At 43.6% G+C, this 25743-nt stretch overlaps 8 protein-coding genes across 10 annotated transcripts; 5 read left to right on the forward strand and 3 right to left on the reverse strand.

Annotated features, from left to right (window-relative positions):
- Nucleotides 1–977: 977 nt before the first annotated feature.
- Nucleotides 978–3470, reverse strand: BCIN_07g06470 (hypothetical protein). Of its 2 annotated transcripts, XM_024694240.1 has the most exons (2): nucleotides 1077–3470; nucleotides 978–1022 (listed from the first exon to the last, which is right to left on the reverse strand). In XM_024694240.1, exon 1 carries the CDS (start codon nucleotides 3318–3320, stop codon nucleotides 1089–1091), a length of 2232 nt encoding a protein of 743 aa, XP_024550029.1. In that variant the 5' UTR covers nucleotides 3321–3470; the 3' UTR covers nucleotides 978–1022; nucleotides 1077–1088. The 2 variants fall into 2 exon arrangements, with proteins under 2 accessions (XP_024550029.1, XP_024550028.1); XM_024694239.1 differs by having other exon boundaries at nucleotides 978–3470.
- A 1432-nt stretch (nucleotides 3471–4902) lies between these two features.
- On the forward strand, nucleotides 4903–6705 carry BCIN_07g06480 (hypothetical protein). The gene is made up of 3 exons (XM_001547682.2): nucleotides 4903–5709; nucleotides 5778–5928; nucleotides 6073–6705. The coding sequence occupies exons 1-3, from the start codon at nucleotides 5232–5234 to the stop codon at nucleotides 6341–6343; spliced, it is 900 nt and encodes a 299-aa protein (XP_001547732.2). The 5' UTR covers nucleotides 4903–5231; the 3' UTR covers nucleotides 6344–6705.
- Nucleotides 6706–6917: 212 nt separating this feature from the next.
- On the reverse strand, nucleotides 6918–10474 carry BCIN_07g06490 (hypothetical protein). The gene is made up of 4 exons (XM_024694241.1): nucleotides 9863–10474; nucleotides 9633–9806; nucleotides 9442–9580; nucleotides 6918–9391 (listed from the first exon to the last, which is right to left on the reverse strand). The coding sequence occupies exons 1-4, from the start codon at nucleotides 10030–10032 to the stop codon at nucleotides 7214–7216; spliced, it is 2661 nt and encodes an 886-aa protein (XP_024550030.1). The 5' UTR covers nucleotides 10033–10474; the 3' UTR covers nucleotides 6918–7213.
- Nucleotides 10475–10841: 367 nt separating this feature from the next.
- Nucleotides 10842–13370, reverse strand: Bcsrf1. 2 transcript variants are annotated; one of them, XM_024694243.1, is made up of 5 exons: nucleotides 12375–13370; nucleotides 11811–12322; nucleotides 11305–11759; nucleotides 11073–11249; nucleotides 10842–11013 (listed from the first exon to the last, which is right to left on the reverse strand). In XM_024694243.1, the coding sequence occupies exons 1-4, from the start codon at nucleotides 12676–12678 to the stop codon at nucleotides 11210–11212; spliced, it is 1311 nt and encodes a 436-aa protein (XP_024550032.1). In that variant the 5' UTR covers nucleotides 12679–13370; the 3' UTR covers nucleotides 10842–11013; nucleotides 11073–11209. The 2 variants fall into 2 exon arrangements, with proteins under 2 accessions (XP_024550032.1, XP_024550031.1); XM_024694242.1 differs by having other exon boundaries at nucleotides 10842–11249.
- Nucleotides 13371–13621: 251 nt separating this feature from the next.
- On the forward strand, nucleotides 13622–15269 carry BCIN_07g06510 (hypothetical protein). Its single transcript, XM_001547679.2, has 2 exons — nucleotides 13622–14651; nucleotides 14704–15269. Exons 1-2 carry the CDS (start codon nucleotides 14215–14217, stop codon nucleotides 15104–15106), a joined length of 840 nt encoding a protein of 279 aa, XP_001547729.1. The 5' UTR covers nucleotides 13622–14214; the 3' UTR covers nucleotides 15107–15269.
- Nucleotides 15270–15482: 213 nt separating this feature from the next.
- On the forward strand, nucleotides 15483–17678 carry BCIN_07g06520 (hypothetical protein). The gene is made up of 2 exons (XM_001547678.2): nucleotides 15483–16283; nucleotides 16339–17678. Exons 1-2 carry the CDS (start codon nucleotides 15707–15709, stop codon nucleotides 17556–17558), a joined length of 1797 nt encoding a protein of 598 aa, XP_001547728.1. The 5' UTR covers nucleotides 15483–15706; the 3' UTR covers nucleotides 17559–17678.
- A 461-nt stretch (nucleotides 17679–18139) lies between these two features.
- BCIN_07g06530 (hypothetical protein) lies at nucleotides 18140–20623 on the forward strand. Its single transcript, XM_024694244.1, has 2 exons — nucleotides 18140–18932; nucleotides 19007–20623. Exons 1-2 carry the CDS (start codon nucleotides 18230–18232, stop codon nucleotides 19705–19707), a joined length of 1404 nt encoding a protein of 467 aa, XP_024550033.1. The 5' UTR covers nucleotides 18140–18229; the 3' UTR covers nucleotides 19708–20623.
- Nucleotides 20624–22494: 1871 nt separating this feature from the next.
- Nucleotides 22495–25717, forward strand: BCIN_07g06540 (hypothetical protein). The gene is made up of 4 exons (XM_024694245.1): nucleotides 22495–23806; nucleotides 23899–24118; nucleotides 24388–25361; nucleotides 25580–25717. The coding sequence occupies exons 1-4, from the start codon at nucleotides 22748–22750 to the stop codon at nucleotides 25637–25639; spliced, it is 2313 nt and encodes a 770-aa protein (XP_024550034.1). The 5' UTR covers nucleotides 22495–22747; the 3' UTR covers nucleotides 25640–25717.
- The last annotated feature ends 26 nt before the right edge of the window (nucleotides 25718–25743 follow it).

Raw genomic sequence — 25743 nt, forward strand, 5'->3', positions numbered from 1 at the left:
TAATATTCCTTTAACCAATGTTATCTTGTTCACTTCCTCTTCCCTCTCGTCACGTACCACATGCAACAAAGAAGTCTTCTCCATACAACATCTTTCCCAACCCCTCTTTCTCTCCAATACTCTCCCCCATTCCATCCCATCCCATCCCGACTCTCCTCATTCCCTTTAAAGAAACCACTCTTCCCGGTCCTTCCTCCTCTCTTCCCCAACAAAGAACCTCCCCCCCCCCCCCCCCTTCAATCTCTAGCTCAAACCACCACCCACCTACTTACCAGTTACAGAAAGAGATAAATCGTATAGTCCAATTTATCACAGATACCTTGTAACAGAAGATGAATGGGACAAGGGTTCTCTGGTTCACTAGTAGAATTCTTGCTTTGGGTTGTTATTGCCCATATTTGTAAGAGGTCTTCGGTTCGATCCCGGAGGGAACCCTTTTTTTTTTCTTTCTTTGTTTCTTTTGCTTTTTTAGGGGAGGGAGAGAGGGAAGAGGAGGGAGGAGGATATTTATATAGCTCATGTATGTAGTAGGTACGTATTTATTATATATGTAGTAAGTAGTTGTTAGTTATTAGTATATGAAGAAGTCGTAGAATTTCTATTAATTCTCCTTTATTCTTTTCTGGTTTGATACATACATACAAACAAACAAACAAACAAATACAGTGAGTGAGTGCGTGGAATGGAGAGGCGGAATTTGATTCGTGTAAATATATCTATCGGTAGAGATTGAACGTCTCATTTGGCTGGCCTCTTATGGATGAGATGTTTGGATGGGAGTTGTTGAAAGGCGAATAGATATGCACTGTGTTTATATTGGATATGAGATCTTAGAAGATTCTTAAATTCTCAGAAGTATTCATTCATTCTACAGAACTGTTAGAGAAGTTGTGCTTACTTACCTAGCCTAGCTAGTATGCTATCCTCTCGCATTCTTGGATTCGCAGGAATGGACTGGAAATTGTAATTTTGCTCGGTATATCTACACCGGTTCATGTAATTTTTATTCTTCGCTTGAAATACTGGAATTCGTGAGCCTCTACGATGATCTTTGACTGTTATAAATTAACATTTACCTAATTTTTGGGTCATGTAAGACTATCTAGATTCATCCAAGGTCCTCTACTCCAATCTAACTCATTCAACCAATCCAGATTCCCAAATGTTCCCACATCATCACCCATTCCATCTAGATCATCTACTCCCATCATACCCACATCTACATTCCCATTCCCATTCTCGTTTCCCAGCCCACCATTCCCATCCTCAACCAAACCCATTCCACTCCTCTCCCCCTCTTGTCCTTGTCCCTGCGAACTCCCACGACCACTAACTCGATGATTCAAAATCTGATCTAAAATCCTCTTCACTAATTTACTCATACGTCTACACAAGAGATAATTCCCCGCACTCGGTTTAATCCATTCGAAAAAGCCAACTAACAAACTCAAATTCTGCACAATTTCCGACGTCGGTAGTTTTATCGTCGATTCATGAGGTGATTTCATCTGTTTAAGGATTTCTACACATAAGACTCCGCTGGAAGGAACTCCCCAACACATAAGCATCCAATCGTAATCATGATGATGCTCGACGAAGCGATCGCGTTGGACCCAGAAGAGAACGGTTAGTTGGAGCATCTCGAGAGCGCAGGATATCATGGATTGTCCGGAGAGAAGGAGAGATTTGTGGGCGAGTCGTTCGAGCGTGAGTCGGTGTTCGAGATATGTGAGACGTAAACCGATGCGACGCCATAGTACATCATCGGATATCGAGGGAGAATATACGTCGCTGGGTTGGTAGTGGGTGTAAAAAGGGAAACCATCGTAGGTCTCTTGCACACGGGCTAGAAGAGCGGTAATGCGGGTATCGCTGATATTGCCAGTGAGAGATAATTCGAGGATCTCATCGGTGATTATAGTAAGATAGCCGTGAGCGCGAATATATGTTGCATTTGTCATTCTGGCTTCTTGATTCCAGCCATTGGCGTCTAATTTCTCAGCGGCGTTTCTTAGGGCTTCGGGGCCTTGAGCAAATACTTCATCGTCGATGTCAAGAGGAAAGCGGAAACGTGTATAACGATAACTTAATGCTGGCGGACGACCTGTGAGGTGAGCAGAACTTTTATCGAAATTGAATATTATTGTAAACAAACGTCTTTTACATTCGGATAAGAATGTGACGGGTCCATCATTGTCCGGTTGGCGATGAAGACCAAGTGCTGTTGACATACTAACCAAATCTCCTATCTGTCTCCAAACAATCAAACTTGCGTCGCCCATGATTACAGTAGTAATAATAAGATTTTCAGTCAAAAGGCCCACCATGACGGTATTAATGTAGTCCATGTAATTAGACAATGTAACACAAGCTTGGATGCAATCTTTTAGCTCCATTGCGAAGTGTTTTCGATCTTTCCTTTGCCCAGGCTGGGTTGTGAAGAAGGCATCTCTTTCAGATAGTGACAAAACACATCGACATAGAGCCGCAAATATGAGTCCCACAGATTCCCATCTCATATGAGCTCCCGTGATACCTTCTAACCAAGGTTGATAATCCTCCGCCTCCTGTAAATGGTGTTCGGAGTTCCTGCATAAATGCGTAGATATACTTTCTATATCATCGAGACGTCTTGGCTCCTTCAACTCCTTTCCCCACTGAGACCACAATGAATGTGCTATTTGTACTGGAGTCTGTCTCGGGATATGAGGACTACACCCGCCCATCCTTTCCAAATGCCATTTTAACAAATGGTCACATGTTCGTTTGTCGGGCAGTTTTTGCAATATCTTGATTCCGAGCTGGATTCGTGGGGATCCTCCAAATGTATTTCCGGGCAGCATCAGAAAATTATGAGTCTGGAGACTGTCATAAGATGGAAGTGCACTAGAGTCATTGGAAATTTGTATATCGTTACCGATATTTTCCCGATTTTCCTCGAATACAGCGGAGAAGTTTGTTGGGCCAAAGAAACCTCCGGATTGTATTCTACCTGGTTCTGTAGGCCTACTATCGGGAGAAAGCAGATGATCATGTGTAGATATAACAGAAGGCGTTGGAGTTGGAGTGGGGGTTGACAGTATACCGGTAGCTTGTTCGCGCTCCCTACTTGTATTGGATCCCTCTGTGGGTAGCCGACGGGTCATAGGCGCTGAGAGGTATATACATTTAGCCGATGATTTCCGTCGTTTACATCGATCACACACGGGAAGGCCATGATCACAAGAAATTTTTGCTTTTCTGCATGGCTCGCACGCGGGCTGCTTGCCATTTCGTCTCCGTGGGACAACTCCGTGTCCGTTCTCTCTGCGGATCGACATATATATTGAGTTTATAGAGGGCTTTACACCCTTATCGCATTACAATTATAGATAGCGAGAATTTTTATGTAGGACAAAAAAAGACAATAAGAAATATTGAAAAGATGTGTCGAGAAGACACAAGTTGATAGAGGAATAGCAACACCGTTCGTGACGGAGTTCAACGTCGGCGCTCGGAGTAAGGTTAAGCTAGATTTTAAATTAATCTCGGCTCAACAATCTAATCGTAAAAAAGCCAGCAACAAGCTCCCGGGAGGTTATCTGTATCGATTATGTCTACACCATCTCGAATGGCTTGGTCGATATTGAAGACAGTTCTTCGATAATCTGGTTGCCGCACATCATTAGATGAATGAAACTACTATCGAGCATTTTGAGCAGAAGAAACGAGTGTTGTTAACGCTGTGGAAGTACATTTTCCTTTGCAAGTCTCTTGCTCTAATATGCTCGTAACCGGGATATTATCTTGTCATGGTCCAATTGAGATAAGTGCAAGCAAATATACCATGGAAGTCTTACAGGAGCCTCTTATCATGATATACTTTTTTGGCTTGCTTCACAGGAAGTTCCAGATGTACCGTTCTTATATATAAATGACAGTTTAACAACTGCCGTGGGTGATGTATTTAATTTTTGCTCATGCTGGTGGGGTTTTAGACGTAATTATCAGACAAAGACTGCTCCGCAAATGTCTCAAGGGTGTTAACATGGCCATAATCAATATGCTATATGTCAAATTCACCAATTTTGCTCGCCGCAACAAACTACCATTACACACACATCCAAGTGGACTTCATGGATCTTTCTGTTGTATTCCCGTCTGGACTAGAGTGGAATACATCGTTTATGGTGTTGACAACCACTCATATGTTTCTCGACGCTCACCACAAATCTTGACTAGATTAAATTTTTGGGTAAGCAGATAACCTATTTCACCATTCTTAAAGCCAGTCACATCGTTGATAGCGAAAGCTACATAAATTTCGAGTTCCCCGAAAGCTTGGTGATTCTATATCTCAAATATATAGCATGAGACTGACAGCCACTTGTTTTGAAATAGATTACCTGACTTCACTAATGTGAAAACCGACATCACAAATTCCCATTGGAAGCATTTCCTCCCATCCGCAATGTTGTCAATTTAACCTCGGGATTTGTAGGTACACAAGGGGAATTATCGACCTTTCTAGACAGCCTTGCAAATCTTCATAACTTATTTGAAGGAGATCAATGTTCCACCAGGCGAAAAGCAAAGTTGCGATTGGCTCATTTGAATCCAAACCCTCTTCTTCATACTCTTCATCTGAAATCCTAAACCTCCTAGCACAGACAACAACCGGCATTGAAACGCACGGCATTCACATCTTCATTTGTTTCACGGCATTTTCAATCACGTGTCGTTATTGAAGAAAGCATTTCCTTGTAATGTGGCTACATGCCATGGCTCGTGCGACAATAACACCTAGGTATTTCCTAATCGGGGGTTTATCGCGAGAGAACATTTCGGCAGAAGTGATTCTCTGGTCTTAAATTCTTCAGTCTGATCATGTCCCGGAATACAGATGATCCACCACAAGTGCTTGAGTTCAGCCACCACACGGGATGGTTTCCACTGCTCGGCACGTCGTACTGAATTAGGATTCGTGAAGATATCCCAAAAACGGAAATTTAACGAAAATACCACAACGGGCCATCTTTCATAATGGTCGACTTATAGGGCTGAGGAAATCTTATATAATGTATATTTCCCATTGATTCCTTAGTATAGCATTCTTGTATACATTCATTCATTCATCTGTTGGTTAATCAATCTTCACTCCATTCATTTCAAAATACAAGTACCAGGAACAGCTGCGCTGTCTACCATTCTCTCATTGCCATTCATTATCAGTTCAATCCAATCCAATCAAAATGCATTCCCCATCCATCCTCCTATCTCTAGCCCTCACAACCCTAGCCTCCGCCTCCACCTTATCCTCTCCCCACTACCCTCGCGCAAACTCTAGCACCTCTAGCACCTCTAGCACCTCTTCCGCCTGCGTTCCCGCCGGCGCAATCCACATGATTGTTGCACGCGCCTCTACCGAAGCCCCTGGCGAGGGAATCATCGGCTCCGTAGCCACCATGGTTAAAGCCTCTCTTCCTGGCTCCGACTCCGAAGCCGTGGAGTATCCAGCCACACTCACGCAGTACCAAGCCTCCGAAGCTTCGGGCGTAGCCGCCATGCAGAAATTGGTACAGGCGTATGCGGAAAAGTGTCCGGGGAGTAAGATGGCGGTGATGGGATATTCGCAGGGTGCGCAAGTTGCTGCGGATGTCATGTGTGGGACTTCTGAAACGGGGTTTGCTGGGAATACTCAGGCCTTGTCGGCGAACATCAGTAGTAATGGTGAGTTGTTACTTTTCTTATTGACAATTTGAATATTCAAGAGGGAACTTGGCTAACACAAACTTCAGTCGTAGCAATGGTTCTAATGGGCGATCCATCCCACGTCCCAGCCGAAACATTCAACGCCGGAACTGCCAAGAACAATGGACTTTTTGCCCGTCAAAACATTGCCGCCTGTCCCACCGAGAAAACCGTCTCTTATTGTGACAATCAAGATGAGTAAGTCATTCCCTCCTCCAACATCCCCATCTTCTCATTCTATCCACCTTAACATTTCCACCCTCTCTTCATCCCCCATCTCCTCATCCATTCACCACCCCCTCAAAAACCCACACCATCCAATCTAACACAGCCTCCAAACAGATTCTGCGACTCAGGCAACTCCCTCCAAGTCCACCTTTCCTACGTCACCACCTACGGAACCGCAGCCGCGAAATTCATCACCGACAAAATGGCCGGAGAAACCAGCTCTTCCGCCTCGACAAACGGAACCGCAAATGCAATTACGGCTTCCGCTGCGAAAAGTGCGCAGAGTCTTGCGCGCGCTGCCACGATGGGTACGAATGGTGTTGCAAAGATGGGCGCTTCTTGGGGCATGCTAGCTACCTTTTTGGGGCTGGGAGTCTTGATTTAAAATCTGATTTCTATTTCTATTTCTATTTCTATTTCTATTTCGCATTTTGTATCTTTCCTTTCTTTGGCTATATTTTCTAATAGACCTAATACCCCATCATTTTATCGGGTACCGGGACAGAAAATCGGCATAGGCGTAGGCATAGGGGCGCTGAAACGAAAGGGTTAATCGATATCCATTTCTTTTTATTCCACGCTTTCCAATTCGAAGATTCGTCAGATTGTACTGGACACCAAAAGATCACTTGGTCATAGGGGGCAATTTGACATGGTTAGAAATTATTTCATACTACCAAATTAGTAGTAGTGTCAGGGAGTTTTCGATCCTTACACAATGTGAAATGAGTTTTTTTTTTCCTTGTAATGTTATTGGCATCGTGTACGATATGTGAGTCTAATGTATAATAAACCCAACCCAACCATCCAACCACCTCTCGAGAATTTCAATTTCCAAAACTAGCCAACTAACTCCATCCATCATTCATCCACAAAACATTCCTGCATATCATATCTCACCATCACAACCTCATGTTTAACCAAGCCTATATATATCATTCATTTAATTTCCCCTCCCATACATCATCGCAAAATCCATCACAACCCGTTCGAGATTAAATTATATACCCCCGAAGACTTTCCTCTATATTTGAGATTGTAATGCGTGAAAAATATCAATACACTGTAAACTATCTAAAAAGCTCATCCTAATTCTGACGCCAAAATATACAGACAGCCACCCAAGAATACTGAGAATACATTCGCAGCGCTCAGTGGAAACCCGCTTCAATAGTTACACACCAAAAATATCTACTTTACGTTACGTTACGTTCCGCATTCGTTATCAATTCGCTTAATGCTCTCATTCCAAGACTCAATCTCTACCTAGTCCCCCTAGGAATTCAATCACATCTTTATCTTTGTCTTTGTCTCCATCTCCATTGCTACTTCTAGGGACATCCGAGCTTGAATTCGTAGGAGTTTTACTACCGCTCCCACCCCCATTTCCCTCTCCACTACCCCTCAGTGGGTTGTGACTCCCTGTTTCCTTATCATCAGCATCATCAATAAAGATAACATGTCGTTTTACCTCTTCATCTCCATCATCATCCCCATCCCCATCCCTCTTATTATCAACCGAGCCACCTTTCACACTCAAGCTATCTCCGCCCCCACTCCGCCCCGACGACCTTTTTAATACAGGACTTGATGTCCTCGGCCCCGGATGTGCAGGGTAATGCAAATCATGCTTTGCCTTCCTATGAAGATGTTTCCTCTCACTCTCCTCTATCCTATCGATCTCAGCCTGCTGCCTTCTCGTAAATTTTCCCTGTCGTCTCGTATACCTATTCAAACTCTCACATAGCCGATCTAATACCCATTCACTCTCGCTAACGTCCGCTAACATCGGACTATCCTCACCAATCCAATCCCATTCGACTAATCCCTCATCTTCCTCCTCCTCTTCAACTTCCTTCGCATTGTGCGTGCTAAATCTGATTAAGCGAGTGAACTCCACCCATTCCTCATAACTGTATTTCTTTGGTTTGTCAGCTCGTAGATCGTTCGCGACGCGTTTGATGGCTGTTGCTAATTTTCGGGCTAGATCATGCTCGGTATATTCAGGAGGTTCTTCGATTTCCTCAACAACCTGACCGAGAGAGGATTCAGGATCTAGTTCGACGTCGTCAACTATAGGCATTTGTCTATCATCCGGATTTTGGACATCGAAACCATGACGAATACGTTTTTTGGCTTCTCTCTCATCTGTCTTCTTCGATAACCATGCATGTATTCTTGGATGGTTCATGAGGAAGTCATGCCAAACCCCCGCTTTGGGCATAATTGTCCAATCTGCTAATGTAAATGTACCACGATTAATGGCTGCTATAACAGTAGAACTCATATCTGAGATGAGAATCGTCATTGTAGGTATTGCAATCAACGACCAAACGACGAAGAAGGGCTTTCCGGCATTCGATTTTGGTGCAAAATCGCCATAACCAATAGTTAAAAGAGAAACGTAGCAAAAATACAAAGCCTGAAAGTATGTTAAGTCTTGCTCACGCTTTTCGGCTCTCCAGAATACAGTGGCGCCTCCGCACCAAAGAATTGAAAAGGCAAAAATAGACATTGATAGTGCGTAGTATTGCTTGAATTTTCGGACATTAGTCTGAATTTGACGCATAGCATCAAAACGATCCTTTTCTTCTCGGAGTAAAATTAATTTCTCTTGACGCTTAGCATGCTTTACTCGGGAAGATTTATTCTCGGAATGTTTATGAAGCTTGGCGTCGCGACTAAGAGGGATGGATGAATTGTGTGTCAGACCAGCTCCCCCTCGACCACCGGAGGAATAGGCTCTCTTTTGATGAAAAGTAATGTTCTGGCCTTGAATATCAAAATGACCATACTGATCAAGTGAAGGACGGCGCATTAAATCTGACCCGGAAGCTCCAGAATAATCCCCAACCACACTACGGCGACGCATGTCAGATCTTGGTGGTAGGCCGAGACGGTCTCGAATCTCTTTCTCGTTCGTGACTGAACGACCAAAGGTTTCTTGTTGTTGACGCATTGCATGATGCTTGACAATCTTCTCCTGTGACATACCAGAAGCGAATTTGCGCAAACTATTAATCATAAGACCAAGGAAAATGATGCCAATAACAGCATATGGAAAAAGAAGCCCTCGACCAAGATTGTTATTAGGTACGAAATCTCCGAAACCGACCGTCAAGATGGTGACATCGCAAAAATAGAGAGCATCAGCGTATTGAAAGCCACAGACTGTTTGGTAAACTCCAGCTCCACCAGCTAACCATATGAAGAACATCATAGTTTGTAAGATCAGAGTTCTTTGATCATCGTCGAGCTCAAAATGTTGTGGATAATGCCCAAGGAAATAGCCAAGCATATTGACCATGAGAACCATTGACCCTATGAGATATAATGAAGCTGCCATTACTGCGGACCAGAATCCCTGAGACCAAGTTTGACCAGGACGAATAGGTGGGACGTACTCGTTCATGGCTAATAAGATGCCAATAAGCTACGAAGTGAATGTTAGAATTGAAATCAGTATAAGGAACTTAGACTCACGATGCCAGTAGACAGATACCAGAAGATTATCGATAGAGGTAATGCGACGATATACCTAACCCTGCGCATAAAGTTCAGGAGCAAGAAAAGATTGCCAGCAAACCCACATCCAAGAGAAATAGCATTTAGGATGATCTCCCTTGAATCTCAAATTAGTAACATCCATGAGTTTTTTTTCAGAGATCTCCCACCATTTTGGATCAGGTATGCCAACGCCATTTTCGTCAGCACCAAATGGCAATTGACCATCATCGGGTAGATCAGCCCTCCACTTCGTAACCAGAGCGGAAATTGATAAAACATTTGCCAAGGGTCCAATTGTGGCAGCTATGAGAGGAAATGCAGTTGATGCAACCCACCAATCTCTATTGGGTCACAGGTTAGTATATAAAATAGAATCAAGAAGATGAACACAACGAACTGTGGTAAATCATCCGTCTTTGCTCTAAATTTGAATCTCCCAATTCTGAGTAGACCTGGCCCTGATAGTTTAGTGTTCGGAGTGAGCCGAATACTCTTATCACGGTTGTTGGGCATAGTGTGGCCATTGTTCATGGAGCTGGCGTCGGAATTGTCGCCCGCCATTGTCATGGTTTATCGAGCGAGATCATCATGTCTCTGGTCCCCGTCGTGCCCCTCAAGTAGTCGCGCTCGTTGTTATTGACTGGCGGATTTTGTAATTGAATGATTTGAAAGGGCAGACTCCAATCTTTCTCTCTTGTTTTCTCTGCCCGGATATTTATTCAAGCACTCAAACTGATATCGGCCAATGTCTTTGTTCCTTGGCAGTCCACCGAGCTTAACCTAGATTGTGTAGACAGAAACGGTGAATTGCGCTGATATACTCGTACTTCTCTCAAGCTTCAGAATCCGGATACCTTGAAGATTAAAAGCCGTCAACTGAAATCAGCATAAGCACACAAAAGAGCGAAGAGGGGGTGAAGTAGATCAAGTCTCTGTAGTGAGAGGATAGCTTTCTAGAAATTTGATCGCCATCAAGCTGCATGCAGAATGCTGGGGTATACATGCGGTCTAGATTACGTAAGGTCGACTAATGCATGAAAATGTGATCTAGAACTATCACTGTGCTTGCTAAAGCTTTTGGGGGATTATACCGGATTAGTATTGGAAATAGCTATGTGACTTTAAATGCAATTCTAAATACTAGAATGAGGAAGGAAGAACCGTGCAGAATGCCATTTACATCGGGGCCGGGAAGAGTTACTTATTAGTTTCTCTGCGCTGCTCATCTCATCATTCATCGAGGCCTACAAATAATGGCACATGCATGAAACTGGTGCAAGGAAGCTGTTTGCGAAGAAAGCAGCGACGGGTTCAAATAGACGAAGCCATTCAAGCTGTAGAAACATTTTCAGATTTGTCCAACACACTTCATTCGTTAGACCTCAAATATATGTATGACGAATTTAGTCGTATGTGGACGAAATGAATGATAGGCGTTCGTGGCTTAAAACATCCTGATTGGCGTTTAAATATACTTTCTTTTCGCATGCTTTAGATCTATATCTAAATGATGATATAACAAAGGAAAAAAGGCGCCCTCATCTACTCCTATTATCGCATTAGTGTTGAGACGATGAGAGTAGCTTCAAGTCTCAGTGTTCGCTGACATATAAACAATTCCAAATGTACAAATTTTGCTTTTCTATTTTTCAACCCAACTGACATGTACCCAACGCCTTGCCTTCGATTGGCCCATATTTACTAAAGAAAAAATATTGTCTGAAGAGACGGAGATTGTATGTACTCATTCGGGCTCTTCTCGACCGCCCACCCTTTCTACAAGCCTGATAGAGCATTAGTAACAATGAAAGACTATACATCTCAAACGAAGGAACGTACCGGAATATGCTGACTGCAAAAGTCATTCCCCACGCGAGCAATGCTATAGTTATTATGGCACAGAGTGTTTTAGCTCTATGACATACCACACCATTATATCCTGTATTTCCGACTTTACAGCTCCCACTGTCATCTGATATCGCATCAAAAGCTAATGTCAAATTAGAAGCCTCGAGAATGATGAAAAAGAGATCTAAAAGAACGAGTCGAATTTTGGCTTTCGGTGCTCGAAGGCCTAACGGTTTACCCGTATATTCATCCCAGGTCATGTAGAGAGTATACGGAATTGCAATCACATCTACTACGATTGCCATAGTTGTAGATGGACTTTGAGAATAGGAGTATTTATTCGAGAGATGATGAACCGAGGCTGCAATGCTCAAAGCGATCATTGAAGTTATAAGCACGATAAGTCGAAAAATAAGGGGAACATAAGGGTTCATAAGAATGGTTTGCTAGATACCGTTAGCCAATCGTCCACCACAAAAGTAGAATGTGGAACTTACCTGCACGCGTCTCAAAAAGGTTTCCCGTTTCCTTTTGTTGTATATGAGAGATGTAATGTTATCATCATCGTCACCTTCACCCTTCTCGAGATCCCCGCACCATGGTCTATTGTAACCAGGAGTTAGATTATCTAAAAATGATTGATCGACTAATTTGCGATCCTCTCTTTCAGGTACACCATACGACGATGCTTTGATAAAGGTTCGCCATACAGCTGCATTTGGTTGTACCCCAGATTTAACAATGACAGGTTCCGCATCTCTAGCATGGTCCCATTTCCTACCTCTGACCGGTTCGCGCAAACCTCCAAAGAAACCCGTCTCTACTTTCTTGTCGCTTATGGCATTGTACGTATCATCATCGGAGTCAACATATCCATCGAGAGATATTCTTTGCGAAGATTGAGTCGGCGTAGAATTATGCTGTGCTGGATGTATCCTCGACGGGGTGGAAACTCTTTTGGGCTGCAGCGATGCTAGATTGTCATTCTCTTCATATGAATCTATCCAGGCTTTTGACAGGTAAGCTCAGGTCGAGAACTCGACTGTGGGCCAATAACTTACAAGGAAGTGAACGAACTTCTCTTTGAGCAGCTCGGTTCTGTGCATGCGTGCTCGTTGTCGATTGTGTGTTTTGCGTACTGTAGGTCCTATACGAGGCGGACGAGTAGGTCTTGGGTCGAATGACATGCTGAGAACCAGCTCTCTTTTTCCCTTTCATGGCAACATTCTCCGACGACCCGACGCTCGCAGAATCCGAGAACTGATGTGGGACTGTAAGGGAATCATGTTGAAAAGTATTATTATATGCTTCGAATGGGAGTCCCAGGCCTGGTGTGGTCCGTGGCAATCTATCTGATGTTGCCATAATACTGGGATATCCCCCGATTCGTGTGTCGCAGCGTTAAGACGATGAAATTTTTGACACTTCTTGCAATTCTTTCAAGTGCTAACACGCGATGGAGCAACTCTGAACGACGCTTCAATCGCGGTCGGCCCCTCTCCTATTCCTGCATTGCTGCCCCTTCGTAATAAGAATTAAAACAAGAATTAGCTTTAGCTGTGAATGGAAGATGACAAGAAAGGAAATTGAGGGAACGGAGGGGAAAAAAGAATTTGAGCGAATGAGCGAATGAGTGAACGAATGAATAATGAATTAGAAGAGAGAATCGAAGAAAGCGACAAGAGGAATTTAGGATTGAAATTTTGGATGTTTGTTTCGCGGTTAGTTAAGATTAGAGTTGGTCGTTGCAATTCTGTAGCTATGAATAAAAGATTAAATGATCTACGGAGGACCACACAAGCCCACTGAACATCTAAGGGATTGTATGGATTCTTGCCATAAACGAAACGATGCGAAGATGGGAGAGCAAGGGGCAAGCCACAATAGTAAGGACGAGAGTGATGACAATAAGACAATGGCAAGGTATAAATTGGATTTTGGAAACATGGGGGAGGTTACGGCTCCACCAGGATTGCATGCCAGACCAGGAGCGTTCGACTGCGGGCGAGTGTTGTTTGGATGTGTGTATGTGTGTGTGAGTGAGTGTGAGTGTGTGCGTGTGTGCGTGTGTGCGTGTGTATGGATATGTATACCTGGCACATATCCCCAGCATGCATATCTCGTATACACACATCTGTTCGCGATATTCGCGGGATTCATGGCATTCCGGCACATAGGAGGTACAGCACGACCTGCTGCGCATCCAGGGCGATCCTCACGTGGCATTATATATGGAGTAGGCGCGGTAGGTAGATATTACTTGCATTGCGTCGTATTTGTGAATCTTCGCCCACCATCCCCTCCCCTCGCCTCCCCTCCCCTCCCACCCAGACGCGCAAAATATCTATCGAGCCTATCATCTCACTCCTCACCCACCCACCTGGTACCTACCTACCTACCTACCTACCTATCTATCTGTCTATCTATCTAGATCGATCTTTTCTTCTCCCCCACTTGGAAGCTGTTCGACTCCATGGATTCGGACTAGGCATTGATTCACCAAGTATTCAAGGTTATTCTCATGCGTCATTCTACCTACAAGTGAAAATGGATCTTCCCTTAGCTCAGCCTCCATGAATCCAGGCAAAAAGGTTTTCGATTTTTGCGTTTTTTTGGTAGCTCGATGTTTATCTACCGGTAATCTAATCAGGCAGGCAAAGAGAGAAAGAAAGAAAGAAGTACAAAAAGGTACTCACTTAACCATCGCCATCTTCTCATCACAGCCACCACACATGCTCCGATGCAATTGAAGTAACAAATACCATCTCACGAGCAGACGAATAACGACCATTTACGCCTAACGCCTAACGATTTTGTACGACATAATACCTCTCTCGAGAAGCAGAATTGTATGATTGCATAAAATTTCCCTCGAATTTTCTGCTCCACGAAGAACGAACTATGCGCCTCTACCTGCTTCCCATCTCCACGCGGCGAACCCTCATCTACTGCCAGCGACTCAATGTTACCACTACAAACGAGGTTTCCTTTCTAGATAAAACAACTACGAAGGCGAATAATCTTTGGAGTAGCTGGGAGAAGAAGGAATCAGGGTGGCAGAAGAAAGTGGTTGAATTTGGAAACAAGGCTCTGCAAAGAATACCATATGAGGAATGGGGTTTAAAATCGATTCCTCCCCTGTCCAAACGAAGGCGAGCAGAAGAACTGCGCGACAAAGAGAAAGTTGAGATCTCATTTCCCTCAAATTTTCTTCCTCAGGAAAACATATCGAAAATCCTGCAAATACTTGGCACAGAGAGAAGACAACTTCACAAGACGAGGCTATGGGGCTCAATCATTGGAATGCCCGTGGTTGCTCCCTTCGCGCTTGTTCCCATGTAAGTACAGCTATAGCCTCACCGCTAATGTTCGGAAGCTAACATCACTCAGTATCCCGAATTTACCTTTCTTCTATCTATGCTTTCGTGCATATAGCCATTGGAAAGCGCTAGCAGGGTCTAAGCACATCGACTTTCTTTTGAAGGAAAATCTTCTTGCCCCAAAGCCATCCAAGATATTAGACGAGTTGTATTTGAGGAACAAGATTCCGTTCTCCGATTCGAAAAGTGCGGCTGATACACTATCATCAAATTCGAATGTATCGGATGTTGAGACCATGCTACTTCACGCTTCTGATGGGGAGGAAATTGCCAAAGCATTAGACATACCAGAGTTGCAAATGGAGCTTGATCGAGCAGTATGGCAAGTAGAAAACGACCTGGAAGCTAAAAGAAAAATGAAGGATGAAAAAGACCAATTGGTCTTGGCCAAGGAGGAGGCCAAGAAAAAGTAGACAGCCTGTTGTACATTCGTATTACAGCCGAACGTAACATATCAGCATAGGATAGTCTAGATCAGACTACCTATGCCATATCATAAGAGAAATGACGCATTGTAAGCATAGCGAGCGTATCACGCGCCCAAAAATATAGAAATACAAGAGACTATTCACTTCACTTCAGAAGAAAATCGTATCATAGATCCATTAATCGCCGATCAAGGCAATTAGTTTTCTGGGTTATCAGTTTTGGCGATGGATAGACTTCTAGACCTTTACCTAATAGAGGATGTACTAAAAGAACTAATTCCGAACTAAAATATCTACCGACCAAGTAGATAAAACCTGCCCATGCTGTGCTGTACTCAGCTGTGAATCATTCACATTACCCGACGCTTTTTATATTCATTATAGTTGTCTACACGAAAAATTCTTCAATTATATCCAATCTCACTTTGAACCATTCCAACAATTTTCCAACCTGACGTGCATTCCCGATAAGAGATAAAAGCGGCATATATTTATATTCAATACAAGGATTAGCACCATCTAATTTCACCTTGGGATTTTTAAATATCGCGACCGATTACGTCTCAATCAACGCGACTTAAAAAGATGCCCCCACGAAGATCTCGAGACAGCGATACTATCGTTGTTGATAAAGATGGCGATGATGAATGGGCAGCACCATCATCACCCGAATCAATAGGATCTGATATTGATTTCGCACCTAGAAACAAAATGGCGGTTGTCAGTCCTCAAAACCTCGAGTCGCCGGAGCCAGAGCTGGCTGACGACCCTTCGATCGCGACGCCCACCTCAGCATCTAAACGATATAGCTCCAGCACACCTCCAAAGTATTTGAATCAAATTTCATTCAGAGATCCGAATTCATCGACAATGGAGGAAAGATTACAAATGATGCCTGCAAAACGTACTCTGCCTTGGAGAGAAGGTGTTGAAGCAGGTTCTGAAATCGAGACTGGAGGCGATTCCCGTAGGAAGCAAATTAGATTTGGTTGTTTGCTTGCTACTCGAGGAAATGTAGTTGAGGAACCTTGCCTTTCATGTGCCAATGCTCGGGGAAAGTTCACCTTATGTATCGCACTGCCAGGATTCTTCAAGGGAGCATGCGCTAGCTGTCAATTAAGTGGCAGACCAAACCGTTGCAGCATCAAGACTAATGAAGAGAGTAAGTTTTTCTTTGCAAGAAGTTAACACTAATTACTAACTGTATACCTATCTAGTCGAACCCGATGAATTTACTGCAGAAGACGGAATTCGCGTAACGCCAGAACCCGAATCCTCAAGTGCACGGAGAGCATCGGGAAAGAATACTGTCAAAGAGACGCCAGATAGATCTAGTTCAAAAAATAAATCTGAAGAAAACAATCATTCCGGCCCGCCAGCAAAGAAAGCCCGTGTCGAAGAACCAGAAAAGCCAATTCAAACTGGTTGGCAAGAACCTCCTGTAGTAGACACAGGCTTGGGATCCACAAAGGCGCGCGGAGGACGCCCACCTCGTTCATCTTTAACCTCTTGGGCACCTGTTAATTCTCCTCATATGGCTACGCGCAACTCGTCCACACCCAACACTCGAAACGGCGGTTTACGCAAGTCTGTTGGCAAATCTGCTGAGAAGGAATCGATTGTCAAGGAACCAACCAGGAAAGCAAGCAATACTCCAAGTGTCAGTACTCCTCAGTCAGCTCCGAGTAGACCGGCATCTACAACTTGGGCTTCTGTCAACCAAACCCAAGCGGGAGCCCAGCCTACATTTCCAAATCTACCTAGACCACAAATACCAAAACCACAACATCAGCAATCCAAGCCAGAGCAAGAACAAGATACATCTGACCCGAAACAAGCCCAACCACCACAACCACAACCACAACCTCAAGCTGAACAACAGCAACCGCCTCAAACCAGACTACAGCAACACCAAGCTCAAGTACAACAACAGCAAATTCAGGCCCAAGTCCAGCAACAACAACAAGCTCAATACCAATCTCCATTCCCACCTCCACCTCCAGTCCAACACCAACCCCAACACCAACCCCAACCTCAACATCAACATCAACATCAAAATCAACATCAACCCCAGCCCCAACCTCAACACCAACCTCAACCACAACTACCCCATCCACAATTTCAAGTTCAACCTAGCCACAGTCCCAGCGTCTTCGCAGGCCAGCAACAAGTCATCATGAGTAATGGATCAACTATATCGCAACCTCCACCTCAGAAAGCAGGCAACAAACGTCAACAACGAGAATACCAACCAACTTTTGTTACTACCCCAAATGGACTAAGTTTTGCCGCGGCTCCACTCATAGAAACTTTGCCAAAACGAAAGCAGCTACAGCTAATGGGAATTATTAGTGGTCTTCAAGGAGGTATTGATAATATCCAGAGAGAGCTCAATGCGTTGAAGAAAACACTTGGTGTGGAGGATGATGATATTTGATACGTTGCTTCGACGATATTCTGAAATTCACAAGCATTACGGCATGAGCGTACATACAATTTGTAAACTAGCCTATATTAAACCTAATAGCAATAAAAATGCGTGAACTTAGAAGTTGTACTTGTTAATAATGTCACGATATTACAGGTGATTTGAATGATACAGTGATTATAATATGACAGCCAAAGCGCTATGAAAAGACTTCAAAATAAACTCCAGATGCCCATTGTAGGAGAGCAGCTAATTTGGTGAAGAATCTCTTCATAAGCGAAAACATGCGAGCGTTCAAGCTGTGCCCCGAAATCAAAATATCAAATCCCCCTCATTCCTAGGTACCTAGGTGGTTTCAACAGATAAATTTGTATCAGAACACTTTCTCAATTCACTCTTTGTGGGATTATATTTTGTTGAGAAAGGAATTGGGGGATCAATTTCATGACGATGCTTTTTATTACATCTAATTCATATTGTTGTCTAGTAACCCTTTGCCGAGTCATTCTAGTTAGATGTACGGTTTCGGAGCCTAGGCACACCGATAAGAGCAAAATTTAAGGTTATCGCTTAGGCCTAACCACCTCAAGCTAGGCAAATGAGTTATACTTAGCTCTGCACATAACAAAATCTCTCGCTGTCAAGTCCCGCCGGCCAGCTAATAAACCACATCATATAAAATGGAACTTCGCGACCGAGGTAACGCATCTGCCAAAACAAGATATTCAGCCAACGGACCAGGGCTCTGGACGCGGCAGACTGCAGACAACGCGCCAACTCCTGAACCGCGCAATCGTTCTGAAGGAAATTCAACTTCGCCGTCACCAGAAGGAAAATCAAAACGAAAAAGGGAGGACAAAAACATGCGTCCCAGGAGACATAGGGCGCCTTCGTCCAGAATGGATATGGTGGATGACACAGAGATGAGCGAGACGCCAGAAAGAGGTTTAGGACAAGACTACCCACAGAACGGACAAGCGCTAGAAAGTAGGAACGAAGAAATGGCCAATGGACGAGAATTAAGCCAGGGAGATAGCTCTGCAGATGATGCAAACGACAAGTACTTCTCCTTTGGCAGTCATAGAAATGAGCCGACTTTCCTCGACCGCATCAAGGTTCTACCCGAAATGCGCGATCTACCATGGCGCGAAGACCAGGAATTACCACCGGAAAGATCGACCGAGAGTCAACGCGTTCAGCAGAGAGGTGCATGTATGGTGGCTACTAGAGGAAGAATAATGACCAACCCATGTTCGCATTGTAAACAGGGCTATGGTCGGTTCTCTCACTGTATTGTGTTGGAAGAATGGTTTCAAGGAGCTTGCGCGACTTGTATTTTCACGAGTAAAGGGAATAAATGCAGCTTGAGAATAAAAAATCTGGGTATTTACACCCTCTGCCTTCTGATCTCATCTGGTGAGAATACTTTTACTAACTCTTGGGGTTTACAATTGTAGGGGATCAAGATGCCAGAGCTTTAAGATACACGGAAAAAGTCGACCTCTCCACCAAGCGAAAGCGATCCGAATTCGAAAAGCCAACGATTGAAGAGGAGAATAGCATATTCAGTAAATTCAATTCGCCAGGTCATTATGTCAGTCCATACCCACCTCTGCCATCCATACCACGACCACCATTAAGGACGCCCGGATTGAAGGAAGCTCAAGAGGCAGAATTGGATTCCATGTTACAAGCTCAGATTGCCCGCGAAGAACTCGATCAAGGAAATATGGATGAAGGCGAACCAGGCGCAAATGGACAGCAGTCACGAGCAGCACCAATAGTATTGCATCGACCACGATTTTACGAAACTCCTGCGATCAAACAAGCTTTGCAACAAGGAGGTCCACCTCCTCCAAATAATCAATTCGCCCAGCCGATACCGATGCATAATTTCCCCAATAATCAAATGGCTCAATATCCCATTTCAACTGATGGTTCTCCAGTGAAAGAACGGTCTCTCATCGGCGACACCCCGAAGAGTACACAAAAACAATTCTTTACCGTTCTAAGCGGAGTGGCAGGAGGAATCCAACAACTACAAAAAGAATTGAATGCGCTGAAGTCGGTTCTGGGATGGGATAATGAAGATGATGAACAAGAAGGCGTTCGTCAACAAAACTCATTGTCGCGTAATGATTCTCGACATGGTCCTTGAGCTACTTTACTTGACACGAGAAGAGCTAGCTGGCGATTACTAATTAATTGGCTGCTTATTAGGCCTATATATGTAGAGATATTACACGAGGTGGTTAACCACGTTGTTTGTCAAACTTATTAATTGAGCGGATCTGCATCTACCGAAGAGGGGATTAAGGAATCATGGCCGGATTTACAGAACTCGAAATTCCATGGTTGAGCATGATGATTATGAATTAGCTTTTGGTCTTGAGGAGAGGAAAGAAAGGGGGAAGTTAATGAACACATTACTTGAGATTAGGGGATTGGTTTGACTTGTTCTATAACGATATTGCTCAGAATTGGAATGGAAGGAAAGGGAATGGATGAATGAATGAGAGGTCTGAAATTCAAGACACGAGAAGTGATGGATTTGAAGGAAGGGAAGGTTCGTGGGAATACAATGGACGGTTGACGATTGACGATTGATTGATTGATGATTGATTGATTGATGATTGACTGATGGACACAACAGTCTCGGGATGAAGATGGAGAAGAGTATGGCATTAGATGTCTGTATGTACTACGTGTATAGTGTATAGTGTATGAAAATTCGATAGGCGAGGGAGCGAGGGAGGAATGATGGATGATGGATGGTGGATTATGGATTATGATCTATGGACACCTGGAATGAACACACGCATAAATGGTCTTCACCAAAGCGCCAAAGCACAAGAAAGAATGTGAGGATGTGAGGATGTGTATATGCATATTGTGCATTTTGGAGTGCGTGGAGGATAGCCATACATGTGAGATGGTATGATAAGCGTGTGTGTGTATGTATGTTTATGTCTGTGTGAACGAGCGAAAGCGCGCGCGCGAGAGAAATAATAATTAAAAAGTTTAAAGTCAAATGCTAATTAAAATTCAAAGTTTGTACTCGCTTTTCTAAGCCATGCTCTGCTCTGCTCTGCTCTGCTCTGCTTAGTGAAGTGAAGTGAAGTGAAGTGAAGTGAAGTGTTGGTTGGGTACCGGTATGTGGATGGTTGGATGGATGGATGAATGGTCTCTTCTTGGTGGTGGGTGGTGGTGAGGAGGTTTGCGTATTTGTGCATGTTGTGTTTTGGTATATTGTACATTGTATATTGTTTTTGTATGTATGTATGTATCGGCACTGTATATATGCGTGTGTCTGGTAGTTACCTAGGGAGTATGTATATGTATATGTATATGTCAGAAAATTACTCATGGTGGGAAGAGAGTGAAATGAAATGAAATGAAACGAAATGCATGTAGTATTTGGATGTGTATGTGGATGTGTATGTGATTGTGCCGGAATCGATAGCGGGATGTACGGACTTTGTGTGTATTGTTGTAGATGTTGTGTATTGAGTATTGTGTATTAGATTGGATTATGTATGATTGGATGGGAATTGAATGGGAATTGGAATGGAGATAAGGTTTTTTTTCGTTCGGGTGGTTTGTTTGTTTGTGGGTTGGTTTAGACTCGTCTTGTGGGCGGATGGATGGATGGATACATGGATACATGGATACATGGGTAGATGCGTAGATGCGTACTAGTAGATGAGATGATGAATATAACGTTCGTTAGTGGCGTTGGGATGGGATGGGGCGGGGAGGGGGGGAGCTCGGAAGGTAAAGGTTACGAGATGGAGAGTAGGCACTGGGTTGGTGGGATAGATGCACGATTGATGAATGAGTGATTGATGCTTTCAGCGAGAGTAGATTTATATATATATTATATGGATCTATGATATATTTGATCGAATAACTAAATATCTCATATCTCATCAATACTTCTCGATATTCCCTTCCCATCTTGCAATTAGACACCTACACACATACCCACAGATATAATAAACCCATCTAAACACAATACGACACCACCCACCCTCGGACTAGCACGACTCAAACCAAGGAACAAAACTAATTCCAATCCCCTCCCGCATTTGATTCGTCGGATATGGAAAAAGTATACGCTAGGGGATGGGGAGAAAGAGAGATAGCTTTTCACATGCATATTCAACATTGCGAGTCTGTTCTCGCTAGGGGAGGGATGGAGATGGGATTGGTGGGTGGTGAGAATGACGGGTAGGTAGATGGGTACAGATACAGGTATGTATGTGTGTGTGTGTGTATGTATGTATGTATGTATATATGTATGCATTGAGTTGGAATTTATCCTTTGGCACTTACACTTAACACTTACACCTGCACCTGCACTTGTGAGTAGGCAGGTACGAGGACTATACACGAGGACTAGCTAGGTATTTGACTACGAGGTGCTTTTCATTCGTTTCGTTTCGTTTCGTTCCGTTTCGTGATCTTGGTTTCTTGTTTATTTCTTCATCTTCTTCATCTTCTTCTTCCTTCTCCTCCTCTTTCTCCTCTTCTCCCACTTCCACGCTCTAATACTGTCGTTTTCACATCCCCTCCACCATCACTGTCGCTTTCGCATATGTATTTCTGATACTTTATCGTCAGTACTCGACACGATACATACTATTGACATCATCTCAATCGTTTCCATTTCCATAAATAAATTCTCTCTCTTTCGTTGAAGTCCCGATAGGCTCGATCTTCAATTCTGGGGAAATTCTCCACCGGTAGCTCTTATCCGTCACTGGCTCCACATTCCAACGCTCCATGCGATAAAAATACTCGAGTACATCAGAGCCAATTCCGGAAATCTACAAAGTATAGGATCTTGAGAAACTCCTTTGTCGTTTTCGGAATTTCTATTTACATTCATAGATATATTCGGATTCAAAACGTCACGCTCTTGGCAGGTTGCTTTGGGTTGTGTGATTGTGTCCTTCGCCGAATTCGCAATGCCATTTTGCTTGTGAGGGTTGGGTTACATGAGTGAAGTGGGTGGTTATTCACTATTTGATATATGAAGGATTTCTCGAGGAAAATCTCTGCTGGAGTTTTGATTTTATATGGATTTGACGAGGTTTGCTATTGTGTGTAGTTTGGTTTAACTGAAATTAACTTGAGAGATATTTGGAGATTTGGTATCTGGTTCAACAAATCAAGTGAGGGAAATTCCACGCACAATGTCACCACTACGAAAAGTTTCTCCTCCTGCAAAGGTTGAGATGCGCAATTCTCAGCAACCTCTCATGGAAATGATTCAAGCTGGACGTTCAAACGTGTCGTTAGCAACAGATATCAATTTCGGCCCATCGAATTCACCTAGTTCTACTACAGATACTGTCAGACCGGATTCTCGAAGACTTTCAAATACTCCACACATGGAGCGACGCGCATCTAATTTGAGCATGAATCGAAAATCATACTTACCAGTTGTACCGTCTCCTCTTAATCCTTCGACTTCATCAACGACAGTTAATAGTAGCGACGAAAGAAAAAGTGGTTTAATAGGTGGTACGGTTTCACCCGCAGGTTCTTCTTCCTCTGGAGATCTACCTCTTCCTACAGCCACAAATTCGAACACCAATACACAGAATAATGGAAATACAAATAAGAGAGGAAAGGGCCTTAGTTCTCCGCAACAACTCCTAAGACAAAAATCAGAGTTGGCAGGAATTGGTTTACAGACTGGAGATATATCGAGAACGGGTACACCAAAAGGATTAAAAGATCTAGGCCATGATTACTCCCGCTATCCCAATTCTCGCACTCAATCTTCATATGGCCCAGAGCCATATATACCCGGCCCGATTTTTATATCTGAAGCATCTACATCATCCGACTCCTTATCTTCTACTATACCCCGAAACCCCTTTCGCGATTCCAGCGCCGCTCTCATTGATAATCCTGAAAGATGGAGTTATCCTGACGACCGCGTAGCAGCATTCGATCCCTATTTTGGAGGCGAAAAAGGTTTTATACTATATGATGATGAAATTGAAGATGATGATAATCTTCATATGCCGAATGAAAATGACGATCGGGATTTTAAACCTACGTTTCATGAGTGGATGGAAAAGAAAAGTTTGATAAATGCTATTGGAGGGGTCTTAATGGTTATTGGATTACTTTGTGTTTTTATCTTGTTGCCGGTATTAACTTTTACGACGAAGGTTTGGGGGGCGGGGGCAGGTGGTGGGAAATTTGTGGATTATGGACCGGAGTGGGCGCATGTTAATAATGTTAGTTTCATCTTCTTTTGTCTTGCATTTTGTCTACTCTCAATCTCTACCCTTTTTGCCTCATCATTCTTCCACACTAACTCCCCAAATAGAGAACTTACCCCCTTCTGCGCAATGTTCGCACAACTCTGATCGATCCCGATACACCCCAGGCTTCGAGAACCAGAAAGTCAACATTCAATGGAGAAACCCTCAATCTAGTTTTCTCGGACGAGTTTAATAATAATAATCGAACTTTTTATCCTGGGGATGATCCATTTTGGACGGCGCCCAATATTTGGTATGGAGCTACACAGGATATGGAGTGGTATGGTGAGTTTTTGAAATTTTCTTTTTGTTTCGGGTGGAGGTTATGGGAGAAGATGGCTTGAGTTTTGGATTTGGAGATTTGGCGAAGGTTAAGGGGAAGAGAGGGGGTGAGAGAAGAGCCGAGAAATGGAGGTGGATTTAAGGTTGTGGGGTTCTTGGCATGCATGATGAGCATGTCAGATTTGGTTCCCATGTCTTCGGAATGATGCATGCTGTCCTGGACTTCATATTGCAAGATAGTATTCAATGTCCACATGCTAATACTCCTATAGATCCCGTAGCCGCCACAACTGGAGGAGGTACTCTTCAATTACGCATGGATGCCTTTGCAAACCATAACCTGGGATACCAATCCGGTATGCTTAACTCTTGGAACCAACTTTGCTTCAAAGGCGGTATTCTCGAAGTATCTATCTCCCTCCCAGGTCCCTCGGCAGTTCCTGGTCTCTGGCCCGGTGTCTGGTCCATGGGTAATTTGGGTCGTCCAGGTTACAAAGCTACTACCGAAGGCGTATGGCCTTACACCTACAACTCCTGCGATTACGGTATTACCCCCAACCAATCCTCTCCTGATGGACTCTCCGAGCTTCCAGGTCAGAAACTCAACTCATGCACTTGTAAAGGCCAAGATCATCCAACCCCCGGAACAGGTCGCGGAGCCCCAGAAATAGACGTTCTAGAAGGAAGCGTCGACCCCAATAATCGTATTGGAGTCGTCACTCAAAGTTTCCAAGTCGCTCCCTTTGACGTCTTGTATCGTCCAAATCACGCATTTCTTCAAATCCCAAACTACAACACCACAAATATGAATTCGTATTGCGGCGGTCCTTTCCAACAAGCTATTTCCGGCACTACCCTCCTCAACAACAACTGGTACGATGGACTCCAATACCAAAAATACGCATTCGAATACACACCCGGCGTGTCCTCCACCGGCAAAATTGCCTGGTTCGTAGGCGACGAACAAACATTCATGATGGACGGACGCGCCATTGGTCAAAATGGAAATGTAGCGCAGAGACTCATAAGCGAGGAACCCATGAGTGTGATTCTTAATCTGGGCATCAGCGGCTCGTGGAGTCAGATTTTACTTGGGGATCTGAGATTCCCAACGACGATGCATGTGGATTATGTGAGGATCTATCAGCGCGAGGGAAAGGAGAGCGTGACGTGTGATCCAGTGGGTTGGGAAACGACGGAGTATATTGAGAATCATCCGGTTGCGTATCGGAATGCGAATTTGACGGTATGTTTTTTTTCTCTCTCTTTTTTCCCCCAGTGACTTCCCCCTTCTCTTCCCTTCTTCCCTTCCCCTTCCCCCTTTTCAAGCACGCGCACACGCGTGTATGTATACATACATGCATGCAAGTGCAAAATTTCAGTATATATAAATCAATACATCAATACGACGAACAGAATAAAATAGAACAAATAGCTAACAACTCACTCTTCACAATCCAATAGGCGTGGAATCAAACGGGCTACGACTGGCCTACTAATTCATTAATGAATGATTGTTCATAAATAGAGATATGGTGATATAGGGATACATGCATATAGATTAGTTAGGTAATGGTTAATTATGATTATGATCAATATTCATATATATATATACTCGTGTACATATA

The sequence above is a fragment of the Botrytis cinerea genome, chromosome 7 (assembly GCF_000143535.2).
Source record: "Botrytis cinerea B05.10 chromosome 7, complete sequence".
Taxonomy (NCBI): domain Eukaryota; kingdom Fungi; phylum Ascomycota; class Leotiomycetes; order Helotiales; family Sclerotiniaceae; genus Botrytis; species Botrytis cinerea.